The sequence below is a fragment of the Perissodus microlepis genome, chromosome 7 (assembly GCF_051167445.1).
Source record: "Perissodus microlepis isolate ML-2025 ecotype Zambia chromosome 7, ASM5116744v1, whole genome shotgun sequence".
NCBI lineage: Eukaryota > Metazoa > Chordata > Actinopteri > Cichliformes > Cichlidae > Perissodus > Perissodus microlepis.
In genome coordinates this window covers 30946640-30962262 of record NC_140467.1, presented here as the reverse complement: position 1 = coordinate 30962262, position 15623 = coordinate 30946640, and the positions used below count along the sequence as shown (strand labels likewise).

General features: G+C 39.3%; 2 protein-coding genes across 2 annotated transcripts in view; one reads left to right on the top strand and one right to left on the bottom strand.

The window, feature by feature from the left end:
• The window catches only part of atp8b1 (ATPase phospholipid transporting 8B1), a 36585-nt gene extending 29523 nt beyond the window's left edge, over window positions 1-7062 (bottom strand). Inside the window, exon 1 of the mRNA XM_084934624.1 lies at window positions 6827-7062. The gene's annotated coding sequence lies outside the window, so the exon portion shown is untranslated. The remainder of the gene's footprint in view (window positions 1-6826) is intronic.
• A 2171-nt stretch (window positions 7063-9233) lies between these two features.
• Window positions 9234-15378, top strand: txnl1 (thioredoxin-like 1). The gene is made up of 8 exons (XM_084934623.1): window positions 9234-9528; window positions 10356-10452; window positions 11699-11872; window positions 13313-13435; window positions 14170-14239; window positions 14385-14557; window positions 14938-15042; window positions 15122-15378. The coding sequence occupies exons 1-8, from the start codon at window positions 9431-9433 to the stop codon at window positions 15149-15151; spliced, it is 870 nt and encodes a 289-aa protein (XP_084790749.1). The 5' UTR covers window positions 9234-9430; the 3' UTR covers window positions 15152-15378.
• Window positions 15379-15623: the final 245 nt, after the last annotated feature.

Here is a 15623-nt window from a genome sequence, read left to right as displayed (position 1 = left end):
TTAGATGACTGTAGATTGTATTGTGATGACACAGACGGGTGTTTAAACAGGCTGTTGAGAATTTTTAGTGAATTGTTACTCACTCATTTTTAAAACAGTCGTTTATCTGTTTGTCTTATTGTATCTCTGTATTGGCTATAATGACACTTAATATCTAATTAAGTAAAAAGCATTTAATAAATAAACTTATGTTTATATTATGAAATATATATTTTATATACAGTGGGGCAAAAAAGTATTTAGTCAGCCACCGATTGTGCAAGTTCCCCCACTTAAAATGATGACAGAGGTCAGTAATTTGCACCAGAGGTACACTCCAACTGTGAGAGACAGAATGTGAAAAAAAAAAAAAAAATCCATGAATCCACATGGTAGGATTTGTAAAGAATTTATTCGTAAATCAGGGTGGAAAATAAGTATTTGGTCACCTCAAACAAGGAAAATCTCTGGCTCTCACAGACCTGTAACGTCTTCTGTAAGAAGCTTTTCTGTCCCCCACTCGTTACCTGTATGAATGGCACCTGTTTGAACTCATCATCTGTATAAAAGACACCTGTCCACAGCCTCAAACAGTCAGACTCCAAACTCCGCCATGGCCAAGACCAAAGAGCTTTCGAAGGACACCAGGAAAAGTATTGTAGACCTGCACCAGACCGGGAAGAGTGAATCTACAATAGGCAAGCAGCTTTGTGTGAAAAAATCAACTGTGGGAGCAATCATCAGAAAATGGAAGACATACAAGACCACTGATAATCTCCCTCGATCTGGGGCTCCACGCAAGATCTCATCCCGTGGGGTCAAAATGATCATGAGAACGGTGAGCAAAGATCCCAGAACCACACGGGGGGACCTGGTGAATGACCTGCAGAGAGCTGGGACCACAGTAACAAAGGCCACCATCAATAACACACTACAACGGCAGGGAATCAAATCCCGCAGTGCCAGACGTGTTCCGCTGCTGAAGCCAGTGCATGTCCAGGCCCGTCTGAAGTTTGCCAGAGAGCACATGGATGATACAGCAGAGGATTGGGAGAATGTCATATGGTCAGATGAAACCAAAGTAGAACTTTTTGGTATAAACTCAACTCGTCGTGTTTGGAGGAAGAAGAATACTGAGTTGCATCCCAAGAACACCATACCTACTGTGAAGCATGGGGGTGGAAACATCATGCTATGGGGCTGTTTTTCTGCCAAGGGGACAGGACGACTGATCCGTGTTAAGGACAGAATGAATGGGGCCATGTATCGTGAGATTTTGAGCCAAAACCTCCTTCCATCAGTGAGAACTTTGAAGATGAAACGAGGCTGGGTCTTCCAACATGACAATGATCCAAAACACACCGCCCGGGCAACAAAGGAGTGGCTCCGTAAGAAGCATTTGAAAGTCCTGGAGTGCCCTAGCCAGTCTCCAGACCTCAACCCCATAGAAAATCTGTGGCGGGAGTTGAAAGTCCGTGTTGCTCGGCGACAGCCCCAAAACATCACTTCTCTCGAGAAGATCTGCATGGAGGAATGGGCCAAAATACCAGCTACTGTGTGTGCAAGACCTATAGTAAACGTTTGACCTCTGTTATTGCCAACAAAGGTTATTTTACAAAGTATTGAGTTGTATTTTTGTTATTGACCAAATACTTATTTTCCACCCTGATTTACGAATAAATTCTTTACAAATCCTACCATGTGGATTCATGGATTTTTTTTTCACATTCTGTCTCTCACAGTTGAAGTGTACCTCTGGTGCAAATTACTGACCTCTGTCATCATTTTAGGTGGGGGAACTTGCACAATCGGTGGCTGACTAAATACTTTTTTGCCCCACTGTATATCTATATAAATATAAAACAAAAAGTCACTAAAATATACATTAATGTAATGCACATAAACCAAAATTACTACTCATTTACAGATACGTGCTTCCATATGTGTGTATGCTATAGCCAAATTTAACGGGTAAATGATTAAAGAAAGACTAATCTATAAAAGTTTGTTTGGTTTTTTTAAACAGTTGTTTAAAACAAGCGGCTGATTCAGCCGACGTGACGGGCCGAGGAAGGTGGTTCCAAAGTTTAGGTGCTATGACCTCAAAGCATCATCATCACGTTTGGATTTAAATTAAGAACACTTTAAAGACCTTAATCCTTTAATTAGAATAAGATCTGAGGAGTTCTCATATTTAAGCCACACAGGTTTATGCCATCACTGTTTCATATAGGAATTTGGTTGCTCAACAGTTTGTCCTCCATCACACTTTCTTTTTCATAATGCTCTTAATGTTTACATGAGTGGCAGTACTGAACACGTTTTTAAATATGCTCATTAAATAAATAAAATAGATAAAAATAAAGAGGTTTAAAAAAGGGTAAAAGGTAGCAAAGATTATGAAAATTCTGTACTTTGAGAAATGTTTCATGTTTTGCCAACATGCTGGCATACTCCTCACCATCTGTACTCCTGAAAGGTGCCGTCTCTCTGCACTCTTTTTTTGTTCCCACTCACATTAATGACCCGAGTATATTTTTTCCCCTCCAAGAAACTGATACGTTTTCTATGTTGCCCCATGTCTACTTTTAATTTATTTTCAATAAAACAACCAGCGTCTTAGTGTCCACATTTGAGATGTCGTTTTCGTATAACTTCTCTATTAAAGATAAAAGATGTAAGATGATTTGAAAAACATGTTTCTGTTTGCATTTAGATTAGATTGCATTTAGCTTGCAAAAGTCTTTTGGGGAAAGTGAATTCTCTGTCTATATAAAATAGAAGAACTAAGTGGCCCTGGGGCAAACCACTGTACCGCTAGGACTTTAACGTTTCTGTGGATTAAGATGAAGCTCTAAGGCCGTGGCAGGAATCACAATAACTGGCTTTCCCCCCTTTTTAAAATAACAAACACGCATCGACTTCATATCCTATGCAGTCAAATTCTATTTGACTCCTAGTTTGCATCTGTTTGCCTTTCCTCACATGTGAGCAATGACTGAAACCTCAAGATGGCTCAAGGTTTGGGAAAGATTCTGAACAGAAGTGGTTTTGGTTGGAGTGACCTATAGGGCCTCCCTAGGCCAACAAAGATACCCACACTCAGTTTACATTCTTAAATCGGGGGCTCTTGATGAGTAATTTTAAGGATTTTAAGGAGTCTGGGGCAGAGGGCCACAAAGGAAAAATAAAACCATCAAACCAATAATTTATTAAAAAGCTTCCACAAAGCCGCTTTAGCAAAACAGGTGAACTGGCAGAGACGTTGCTACATTCCCCTCTGGGCACAGTGAGTATGTCAGGGCAAGCGGTCACAAAAGTCTGCAAGAGAACTAAACGGAGCCTGTAATGACCTTGTTAAGAGTTTTACACTTTCCAATTTATTTACTCATTTATTTAAATTCAGTTTAGTCTCTGATGATTTCCAGAGTTTTGCTGGTTTGGTTTTAGTTTTTAAGTGTCTGAAAGTGAATGAAAATGAAAAACAGTGTACATTCATTTTTGTGTGTCTTCTAAAAACGGGTGGTATTGATTAGAAGCAAACCTTAAGAAGTTCAGAACAGGTACAAATAACACACTGAACTCACATCCCAAGTCTCAATAAACATCTGTATTAAAGGATGGCCATCTCTGGGCTACAGGCCACACTTTTAAAACCCTGGTGCTCACTTTAAATTACCCCCATATAGCAAAACTATTGAAGATGGGCCATTGCATCTCTCGGGGGAAATACAGTTTAAGGACCAGGTGTCTTTGGATATGCAAATAACTTAGAGCTTAATGAAGGAATTAAGCGAGATTAATGAAGCGTACTCCTTACTTTATATGCCAATTTAAAACATTATTTCCCTAATTATCAGTTCAAGGAGTAATTAAGCGATTAGTAATTACCCTAAATATTAATTAAAATACCTAAAGATGGACTCCGTGTTCAAATAGGTGTTGGAGGGGAGAGAAAAAGTTGATAGATTCACTTTCATGGTGACAAGAAGACAGATGTGAGCCTTCCTGTTATCCTATGTGTTCCTATTATTCCTGTTTCATTGTCATAATGTTTGTGAAAGTTCTTTAGCAGATATTTGCGGATAACTCAGTAGCAAACATCGGATTTATTAAGTACGCTGGCACAAAACACTTCCCGGTGTCATCACGTTGTTAAATCTGACACTTATCTCAAACATTAGCCATGGAAGCATTTCTTAAGCTTAGACATGGATGGTACTGGAGGGAGAAAGTATGATAACCTAATAAAAGAAGAAGGGCAAAAAATTAAATGAAATGAATGAAAATGAGTGATATTATTGAATAAAGCACTAATTTAAGAACAGACTCCTAAACCATGGATAAAAGCAGATAGACAGTCGTGACAGCACGGACAGAAAGCTTCAGATGGAGTAAGTGAAACCTGTCTGATCGCCCATATGGAAAATTTGAAGAAAATTTTAAAACAGCCTTCATGAAGCCTTGACCTCACATCACTCTTCTGTCCATTTGCCTCTCAAGTCACGATTCAAATTCTCTGTCTGTGCTTTCAAGGTCAGGCATTTCCATAAGACGTACGAATATTTCCCTAATCAAAGAGACTCCGACTTGCTGCGTCTGCTGAGGAAAAACTTCCTTGCGTGTTTATGGAAAAAAACATCCAGGCTGGCTGGGATGGGTGTACCCACCAGCCGCCATTGTGTTCACAAAATACAACAGTAGCCACAATTGAGGGTGTCCAGGCTTGAATCACAGTGTTTTAACTGCAGACAAGACGTGTTTATATAGTAGCCATATGTAAAAGGCTCCACTTTTTTACTATCAAATGTTAGACCGTGAGAAGTTTGCAGCATGGAGAGGTTACGCAAGTTATAAAGAAGGAAATGGGGTGGCTTCAACACAACTAAAATCTATATGGAGGCCTAGAAGGGACACAGAGATACTAATAATAAATAAAGTATTATTATTAATTCATTGTTTGAATAAATAACCTTCAAGTCATTCAAAAGTCACACTCCAAAATTAAACAATATGTGTCCTCTGCACACTAAAAACGCTGGGTTGTTACATCTAACCACATGTGGGACTGAGCCTGTTGAGCCACTGTCCTGTTATATGTATATGTAGCTCAGATGCCAGTTTAGTGAGCGTAGTGCCAGCCCTCGTCACAGCTGATGTGCATCTATCCAAAGCCTTAGGTTTTATAATCACACAATGCATCCGTATAGCTGGGCTTTAGTTTTGTGCTTGTCTAGATTAACCTTGCATGGGCTCGGTCCAGTTAAGTGACGTCATTGATTGTTGACCATGTAGATACAAAAACAATAAAAATAAGAACAATAGTGTAAAGAGGTAAACAAAGAAAAGAGATACAGAGTTGCCCAGAACACCAGGATGAAGTATAAATGTACTCAGTCCACTTGGTAATCCCCCTTTTATTTTATAATCTACATTCTTCAGAGTAAACACGTGCTGAAAAATGAGGATGTGATGTTTAAGTTAAGTGCTTAATTTTTCTGTCTTCTGTGACAGCCAAATTCTGGAATTCACCTCAGTCAAGTTTCATTATTCTTATGGATTTTAATCAGAATTCCCAAACTCTGGAGCAAAAGCAAAATATTTCATTGGAAGCACATAAAAAGATATTTTTAAAATGCAATACACTGGGGTTTTTTTTGGACACATCTGTTCAATACACATGTCCATTTACCTCAGACACTGAACGAAGACAGAAACACGAGGAATGGAAAACGTATGATAATTTTCGCAGCTGTGATTTGCCTTAGTCATTCTGGTATTTATTGTGGAACACAGCCACTTTTACCAGCCCTCCAAGTTGGTCTGGGTATCACAAATGTAACACGAATACAATTTGATACCACATTAAAAAACCATAATAAAGACATGTCGCCCATCCAAACACAATCCAGACTGTATTTGGTCCTAATTGCAGCTACTCTTGGCGACCCACAGCTCAGGTAAGGCGCTGGTATGTGTTGTATGGCACAGGTGTGGCCCAAATGTCAGGACCTTTGTCCCATACACTGCGGACTTGTGGCAAAGCTGAGACTGCACCACTCAAACCTCATTAAAAGTGTTAGTGAAGGCCAAATGTGGGCCAGAGAAAAGCACGGACGTGAGCCACAGCGGGCAGAACAATCCACAGCAAGCTTCAAATTTATCTGATTTCAACCAGGAAGAAGAATGTGATTGTGACGAGACAGGTGATGCCCATGTTTTCATGCCCATGGGGCTTAATTTTATTTATTTGCTTATTTTAAATCTAGGGAACACATTAAGGTATATAAAAAATATATATATAGAAGTACTGAATATATCCCAACACCACTCAGATTCCAGAGAGATTCCACTTGAGAGCAACTGGATCCTGTTAGGGAAATTCCTCCTAATGGATCATCATGTTATGATCATTTTTGAAGTTGTAAACTGTTGAATGATACTGACTTGGGACTTTCTAACGTGTAGCCTTCCTTCACAGGAAACAAAAGAAACATAAAAGTAATTGTTACTACCCAGAAATTTGGAAACAATTCAGACATCATTCAAACAGAACCAGCAGCTTTTTAAAATCATTTTTGTAAGTAGCCTAAAGCAGTGTTTCCGCTAAAATATGCAGTAGAGATTTTAAAGTTAACCTCTTCTTGGACAGGACAAAAAGACCCTTATTTCAAAACATTCGCGATCATTGAGGAGTTTTCAGTGGGAAACTTTAACCGACAACAGAGGAAAGGTGAGCCGCCCAGGGGAAACTCTGGTTTATGCCCAATCTTTAACACTTACAAACCTCACAAACAGCAAAGTACTCAAAGCAACGCTTATACGTCTATATTTTAGCTCGACTTACTCGTTTCCTCGTCAGAATAGTATTAAAAAGGTGAATCCTGCTCTCAGTCGGTGTCCGGAGCGCTCTGTCACCGCACCATGTTGTCAGCTTCTTCCTGATTGTGCAGTCTCTGGCAGCGGCTCCCCGCCCTTCTTCTCCCGCTGCCTCACCTGGTTTAGTCCACACAAACCTGCCGGACCGGTCTCTCCTCCTGCCCCGAAAATAACAACTGAAAACGACGCGTTCAGACGTGGGGGCAGGCTGCAGCTGCGGAAGTGGGCGCGGAGGTGTTCTGGTCACGTGACGGACAGGTAAAGGCGTCTAATTGAATTTCTAATTAGACCATGTGGTGGCTCAAAGGGCGATGCTACCTGCCTGGATATACGATGAAACGTGTCGGGGTTTTTATCGCCTTTACGGGGTCTTTGTAGTGGGGAAAAGTGGGGCAGACCACTGGTGCTGTGCACAGTGGTGGTAAAACCAACACCGATGCCAATGTTTTTTACCTTTATCATTTGTGTGATGAATGTGTGTCAAGTTGCAAATTCTGAACACATTTTAATAACCACTAAATCACAGGGAGTTTTACTTCCCACAATAACTACACAACAAAACACAACTTTCAACTTTTAATGCAGGTGTTTTTTTGAAAACCTGTAATGTAAACGTACCTGCCACATTTACATTTACAAAGAGGACTAATGTTGTGTTATTTAAATGTGCTGCACGCTATAAATTAAACAGACACGACAGTCAAGACAAAAATAGGTAAAAAACGACGTATCAGTCCTATCACACTGGTATCAATCTTATACCAATACCAGCACTGGCATCGATGTCCTGATCGATCCGCTTACTTCTAAAGACTATCCAGAACCCTAATGAGGGGTGGGGCCTTAGCAAGCCTGCAATGGCCCATATCAAAATGAGTCAGCACTACAGCATGACACACATGGCCCTTCATTTTAGAAACAGCAGCAGGTCCCTCTTCAAATGATCTGATGACAGGGAAGCTCATATAGTAGCAGCTTAAAGTCAGTCCAAGCAGTCATGTATCAAAGCAGGTCCAACATTATACTTTAATGTTAGACAAATGAGTTAAGCCGGCATTGTGAGCAAGCAGGTGTGCTTCAGGCCGATGAAACCTAGCTTGCCACAATCATTGCTTCTCAATCAAATGTTTGTTGGCAGTTTATATTTACATGACGATACCCAAACTTATTATAGTTCATTACAATTACAATTACAATTAAAATTTGATGTGAAACAAACAACCAAAATAAAATGTCCTTTTAAAAGAAATGTCCTTAGCCACTCTAACTCTCAATTCTTAAAACCCAGTGCAATTCCATGGGAAAGTGTAATGGGACAACATTACACCAAAAGCTGTGTTTAACAATATCTTAATATTTTTTATTTTTTCTTAATCTGAGAGTTTACATGCTGCCGATGCTTCTGGTGCCTTTTTATGTTATCAAAATACTTTGCCAGCGCTGATTGTCTCCTCCGTTGTTGTACAACAGTGACACCTAAAGAGATTCTACAGATTAGCAAGTATAAAAAATATTTAAAGATCAAATGTATGTGCTTTATTTCCCTGTCAATCACAAATCTTTTTTGATCGGTTTAATATGAGGCTCAGCTCTTCTACAAATACTCATTATAATTATGTTTTTTTTTATTTGTATATGTATAACACCCGACCTACTATTTACTATGAAGGCCTAAAAGTGCCTAAAAATGGTAAAAACTGCAACATATCTAAGATCATAATAATAATAATAATAATAATAATAATAATAATAATAATAATAATAATAATAATAATAATAATGATATTAATACTACTAATAATAATGTTAGCATTTATGAGTCTGTGAAGTGTGCTGTGATGAATTTTCTTTTTTCTAATTGTCTTTTCTTAATTATTTCATTTTTCATGTTCTTCATTTGTCCATTGTTTCTTTATTGTTCATGTACTTTGCCTTTTAATTTCATTAATTTTTCTTTTTTTTTTTTAATTTTCAATTTGTATTGTATGTATGTATGTGGATTTAATTTAATTTATTTATTGCATTAATGGCCATGTTATTTTTCATTTTGCACTGCATATATAGTTAGCTAAATTTATGGAGCAGTCCATTATTTTCTCTACAAAATTCAGTGGTGAGAAGTAAATGAAATTTGCAACATGTGAGGTTTGGATCAAAAAGCACATTTTCCTTTTTTGTCCTTTATTTATTCATTCATTCATTTATGCTTTACTGAATTTGTAAGATTTATGAGACCAGCGTTTGATTTGATTTGCACTTCTTTTTTCCCTATTAATTAAGATTTTTGTTGTTCTTTCTTTAACCTGTTGAGGCCAATATAACGTACGGACACTGACTCGGCGAGGACGAAGAAGAAAGCCCTACCTTTCCGGTTGTGTAGTAGCCAATCAGGAGTCACATCCTGGAGCAACGCACTGTAACTGTAGTGTGTGGCTCGGAACCGGACAGCTAGTCGGCTAACACACCGACAGAAGGCTAAAAACAAAACACCGTATATTTGTTAGGTTGCCCTGTTTGTTCGCTCTGAACACCACCCGGGTAACCGCCTCACATCGCAGCAGCACACTGCACCATGGTAGGCGTTAAAGTGATCGGGAGCGACCCGGACTTCCAGCCGGAGCTAGCCGCCGCCGGCTCCAGGCTCGCCGTGGTGAAGTTCACAATGGCCGGGTAAGCTCAGGCCCCTCGAGACTTAATCCTTAGTTTCGGGATATGACTGAGAAACATTCAGGGATAGTCGCTTAGCTGCTTTGAGGAGGTGACATGAGCTGCATATTTCTCTCACCTGGAGCGTTTATTGTATTGTAATTACGGCCGGCATGCTAGCGTTATGCTAGCAGTGAGCTAGGCGTTAGCTCACTAGCGCTGCTGCTTACAATGACACGGCAGTATTACAGCAACTTGGCTGCTGAGGTGTGTGAGTGAGCTGGCTGATTAAATAGAATGAGCTCTACTGTAGCATTGTCCTCATGAAAAGCAGAACTACTACCACTAGCATAACAAATGATCTGTTACGTGCGGGTTTTCAGGTCTTTGTGTGATTTTATGTACACTCTGATTGTAAGAGGCTTTGATTGATCTATAGGCCTGTTAAGCTGATGAAAAGACAGCAGATCAATAGTGATGATAATCAGTTTAAAGTATCTAAAGTTAAAGGTTATGTCTTTCGTTTGGGACACATTAAATGATGATAATGCTAGGTTCTTGTCCTGAGGGTAAACTCACGTACCCACAACAGCAGCAAAAAGGTCTAAATGAAAAGTTTAGACCAACATTAAAACTTGTAATTCATTTATTAGTTTACATTCTACTAAAGGTTTTTATGATATTATAATAAATAAAGGAGTAAGTTAAGCTTGTATTAGCTTCACTGAGCAGTGTTATTGTGTGTGTCAGATTTTCATCACACCTTGCAGGACAAGTACTGCAACAATTGATGCACTGATCCATCATGAGACTAGAATTGACTGCTAACCTGCTCTGTCCTTCCTCCTCAGGTGCCGGCCATGCATCAGAATAGCTCCAGCTTTCAACATGTTGAGTAACAAATACCCACAGGTCGTCTTCCTCGAAGTAGATGTTCACGTCTGTCAGGTGAGTCTGATTCACCACGTTGTTGACATCCTGTGCAGTCCTGAAACAAGAAAAATACAGTGCTGTGAAAAAGCACTGTATTTTTTCTCTACAAAATGAGTAAAAATATGAGTAAATACAGCCACCCAAACTTACATAGCCTTGTGTGAAAAAGTAATTGCCCCCTTTATTAAGTGGGATTAGCCACATTTTTTGGAAAGCTGAGTTCATTTTCATTAGCCACACCCAGGCTGAATTACTGTCAGACCTGATGAGTCAAGACATGTAAATAGAACCTGTCTGGCAAAGTGAAGTAAGATAAAAGATCTCAAAAAGCAAGACATCATGCCACAAGCTAAATAAACTCAAGAACTGCTGAGAAACAGAGTCAATGACGTCTGTCAGTCTGAAAAGGATAAAAAGCCACTTCGAAAGCTTTGTGACCCCAGTGAGAGTTGTTATCCACAAATGGAGAAAACCTGGAACAGTGCTGAACTTTCTCAGGAGTGGCCAGCACAGCAAAATTACTCCAGAACACCATCCAAAGAACTTCAGGTTGGCCTTAACTTGCCTTAGTTAAGGTCAGAGTTCTTGATTGAACAATAAGAAAGACTGGGCAAAAATGGCATCTATGGGAGATTTATAAGGACTCATTCTTTTTAACACTCTTTGGTATTCTCCATGGCCAGCTGACGGATCTACAACAACACAAGTAAGAGTAGCCCACAGAGCAGTTGTACCACATACTTTGTGTCGTGTTTTTCAACCCTGAAAGTTTAATTGGGATGTCTCCTGCACTTATGAAGTCACGAGGGCTCAAAAAGGCTACAAAAAAATTTAAAAGGTTCCAAATTTCAGCCCAGATGGGATACATTGGTGGCCTATAAGTCAAACAATTGTCATACTGATGGTTGATTTCTATGGTTTCATGAAATTAATACAACAACAAAAAACAAAAGGGGGAGGGTGTGGGAAGCAGACCAAATTTACTATGAATATTGATTTTCATCTATTAATGGGAAACAAGCTCAAACTTAACTGTGACCTAACTGACAATATTACTGATCGTCCACAATCCCTGAAGTCGTCATCATTATCCTCTGCAGACTGAGTCAGAGCAGCAGAAATGTATGCTTCTGTCGGGGGTTATGAAATAATAGACATGTGTGGTGCCGGTCAATAGTGAGACCCAAACAGGCAAGTTTAGTTGCACTAAAGTCTGATTATATTCTGAATTTTAAATATATATTTTTTCTAATTTCCTCAGGCAACGGCCGCAGCCAACAACATCTCAGCGACACCAACGTTCCTGTTCTTCAGGAACCGGGTGCGGGTCGATCAGTACCAAGGGGCAGACACTGCAGGTCTGGAGGAGAAGATCAAACAGCACACAGAGAACGACCCTGGAAATAGCGAGGACTCCGATATTCCTAAGGGATATGTGAGTGGATAATGTTCCTGATGGCTTTCGATTGCTGATGAGAGGACAGCTGGATTGTCCGCTGGCCATCAGCAGTGTTCAAATAAAGAAATAATCTGTGCATTTATTGCTAGTTGAAGACAGCAGTCACGAAGTTAGGGAAAAGGTCATTAGTCATTGTCTCCTTTAGGGATGTGCTTTTGCTTACGAATGCCAGCTCTGTACGTTCCCCTATATTTACATTTCTCCTGAGTTATTTTACAAAGTTAGAAAAGCTGTTTAAGCTGAGCCTGGTGTAAAGAATGGTTCACAGTCTCTTCCTCACGGTGAGAAATAAAGCTATTTCTCACTGTGATTATTGATCAGTACTCTCCATCAGCATTTGAAAAAGTTGGACCAGTGCATCATGAGCCAACTTGACTACCAATAAAGGTGTGAGTCAATCCAGTTGTCCCATATTTCAGTTTTTTTTTTCAGTGTAAGATATATATTCATTGTGGTATTATTTAGAAAAGCAGCATGTCGGATAGCATTGTTTTTTTTAAAATGAACTTTAATTAAAATAAAATGCCATTAAAGTTCATATTTAATAGTTCTTATGTCAATTTTCATCAAACCCAATAAGACATTCTTACATTTTTTAGTACCCTTTAGGCTTTACTGAGGGTTCTCATCAGTGTTGGTGTGTTATTTGTGGTAGATGGCAGTGGGCCACGCCCCCAAGCAGACAGCATAACATTTTCACTATTTCCAGTGCTGGCAGCTCTTTCCAACAAGGAACTGAAATCACTGCTAAACCACCAGACTATTGACAAAAATGTGTGTTTTACCTCACCTGACACAGGAGCTGTTTCGTCCACTGCTTCCTAAACAAGTTAATTATTTTGTCTTAATGTGTAACTTCTGTGTTTTAATAGTTAAGTTTGAAGAAAAGATAAAGTTATAAAATACAAAGTCCACACAAAAACAGACCAACAAAATGTTATCTGTGATAAAAAGCATTGTTTTGTCAGCTTTCTTTCTTCACAGCGGCTGAACTTTGTCACCTGTTGCCACTTATGACATCAGAAGTTAAGATGTACCTTTAAAGTTTGAGTTAGTGTTCAGATGAATCACCACCACATCATGTCACCATTAATAATACTGTCTAATCTTATCTTGATAATCCACTCATACATTTCAAAAACTAAACATCATCCAGCCATACTCTGTACTAAACCGATGTAAGCACTGATTCAACAGTAATACTCTCTGATTCAGTAAAAAATGATAGAAAAATACCATAAATAGCCCAACTCTGTGTGAAAACACGTGCAAGCTTTGCAACAGATGAATGAAAAGGTTAAACAAATGTGTATGTAAACCTGCTGCAGTGCACACATGAATCCAGCTTCATAAATATCGAGCCGTACACGAAGTTTGAACTGAATAAATGAGTTTGCCTCCTCTGCTGTGTTTCAGATGGACCTCATGCCTTTTGTGAACAAAGCCGGTTGCGAGTGCCTCAACGAGAGCGACGACTGCGGCTTCGACAACTGTTTGATCAAAGACTCATCCTACCTGGAGTCTGACTGCGATGAACAGGTTCGATTTTTCGCTTCATGCGGGAAGTTTAAACATTACAAGTTTAAAGTTCTCACGAAATCAGTACCCCGCTCAGACTGGATGTTATTTCCTCAAAGAAGCTGGTTTCACATTGAGAATGCCTAATAGATGAGTTGTCTCTTAAAAACATGTTTAATTTGTTTGGACCTCTTAAAATGTGACGATACATTTTCAGGGGTTTATCCTCATATAAAATATCTGGGTAATCATGATACTTTTAAAGTGGTGTTCCTGATAATTGTTTTTTCTTATTCTTTCTAATATTTGTCTCCTGAATACTCAAGAGAGAAATTTTTAGCATATGGTTTTAATGACCCTGAATTTAGATTTTTTTCTCTTTATGTTCATGACACTTTTAAACAGGAATGTAAACTAGCTAAAACATATTGTGCGTTTAAAAAATGAAACAAAAATATACAACAAATATCTTCATTTCAGACAACATAACCAGCACGAGAGGCTTTGCTGATTATATTTATTGATTTAACAAATCCCACCCATATCATAATGTCTGAAGCTAACAGACTCGACATTTAGACATTTTCAAACAATACAAAATAAACTGAAACTCTCAGGTTTGTTCAGGAAACTGAAACAAAGCTAAAACTAACTGAAACCCTTAGTCTGCTCTCATTCTGTTTACCTCCTTAATAAACATTGTTATATGTGGAGCATCAACCTGATGGATGTTTTCCTTTTTAAATCTTGTCCAGTTGTTGATAACGATCGCCTTCAATCAGCCTGTGAAGCTCTTCTCTATGAAACTACTGTCCTCAGACTTTGGTGAGTGTTTCTCCTGCTGACATTAATCACAGCCTCTGGAGCATCTGGAGGTGCTGATATGAACTTTGTCAGTTTCCGAATGGTAAAAAAAATCATCTTCTTCCTTCTGTGTCTCATTTTTTCTTTATTTTTCACTCTCTGTCAGCCCAAGCCCCTAAGGTGGTGAAGGTGTTTATCAATCTCCCTCGGTCGATGGGGTTCGACGACGCAGAGCGGAGCGAAGCCACTCAGACTCTGGAGCTGTCTGAGGAAGATTACAAAGAAGACGGTTTGATTCCTCTGCGCTACGTCAAGTTTCAGAACGTACAGAGTGTTACAGTAAGGACCCAACTACCAACAGTACCTCTGAAACATTACTGCAATTAGATCTTAATGCATTAGAAATGTATTTTAAGAAGGTTGTTAATGAGCAGCAGAAGAGGCCGTGATGCAAACGGCAAAAATGCTCAAGCATATACAATAGAAGTAAATCCTGTAGGTGGGGGGAAAAGCTTTTAGAGGTTTATTTGTGGGATAGTCACCAAAATTGTGAGTTATAGGAAAAAGACTTCCCTCTTGGAGGAATTTGGAGAAGTAGCTTGGGAAGGGTCGCCCTATGGATACATTGCACGCTGGCAGAATCAATGAACAGTTAAAGAAAAACATTTTTGTGTGTTTTTGTTGAATTGTTAAATGCATTTTTGTTTTTTCCCCTTCAGTTGTTCATTAAGTCAAACCAAGGAGACGAGGAGACGACAAAAATCAACTACCTGACATTCATAGGCACTCCGGTGCAGGCCACTAACATGAACGATTTCAAAAGGGTGAGGAGCAGCTGCAGCAGCCTGTGCTCATTTGTGTAGAGCAGTGTTTGACACTCACCCATGTTTTGTCCCCACGCAGGTCGTAGGGAAGAAAGGTGAGAGTCACTGAGCAGGAGAACGAAGGGGAGGATGAGGAGGCTGAAGATGCATCCAAGGACTTTCCCCCTCTCTGCCAAAGCTGTCACACACACATGATGCTCACACACAAACACACAGGGCCTCCAACTGTCCTCCTCGAGCTCTGAATGAATGCTCCACCTGTGGAGTCTATAAATCATTTGTATTTTAATTCTGATGGAACCTCTGTAAATAAAACACGATCCTTTTTCAAAGGCACGTGCGTCAGTCTTGATTTCTTTTAGTAGTAGTAACACCACGAAGACATGGCTGCTGGAAGGTTATACTATTATTCACTATTATTGAGTCAGAACAAATGGTATTGGTTTATTGATGCATGACAAGCTGCAACCTGAAAAATGGAAAACAAAATGTGCTTTCAGTTTTATCACCACTCAAACTATTCCTCTCATAGGTATCATCAGCCATGACCTGAAAATCCACTTGCTCTTTCTTCCCGGTGA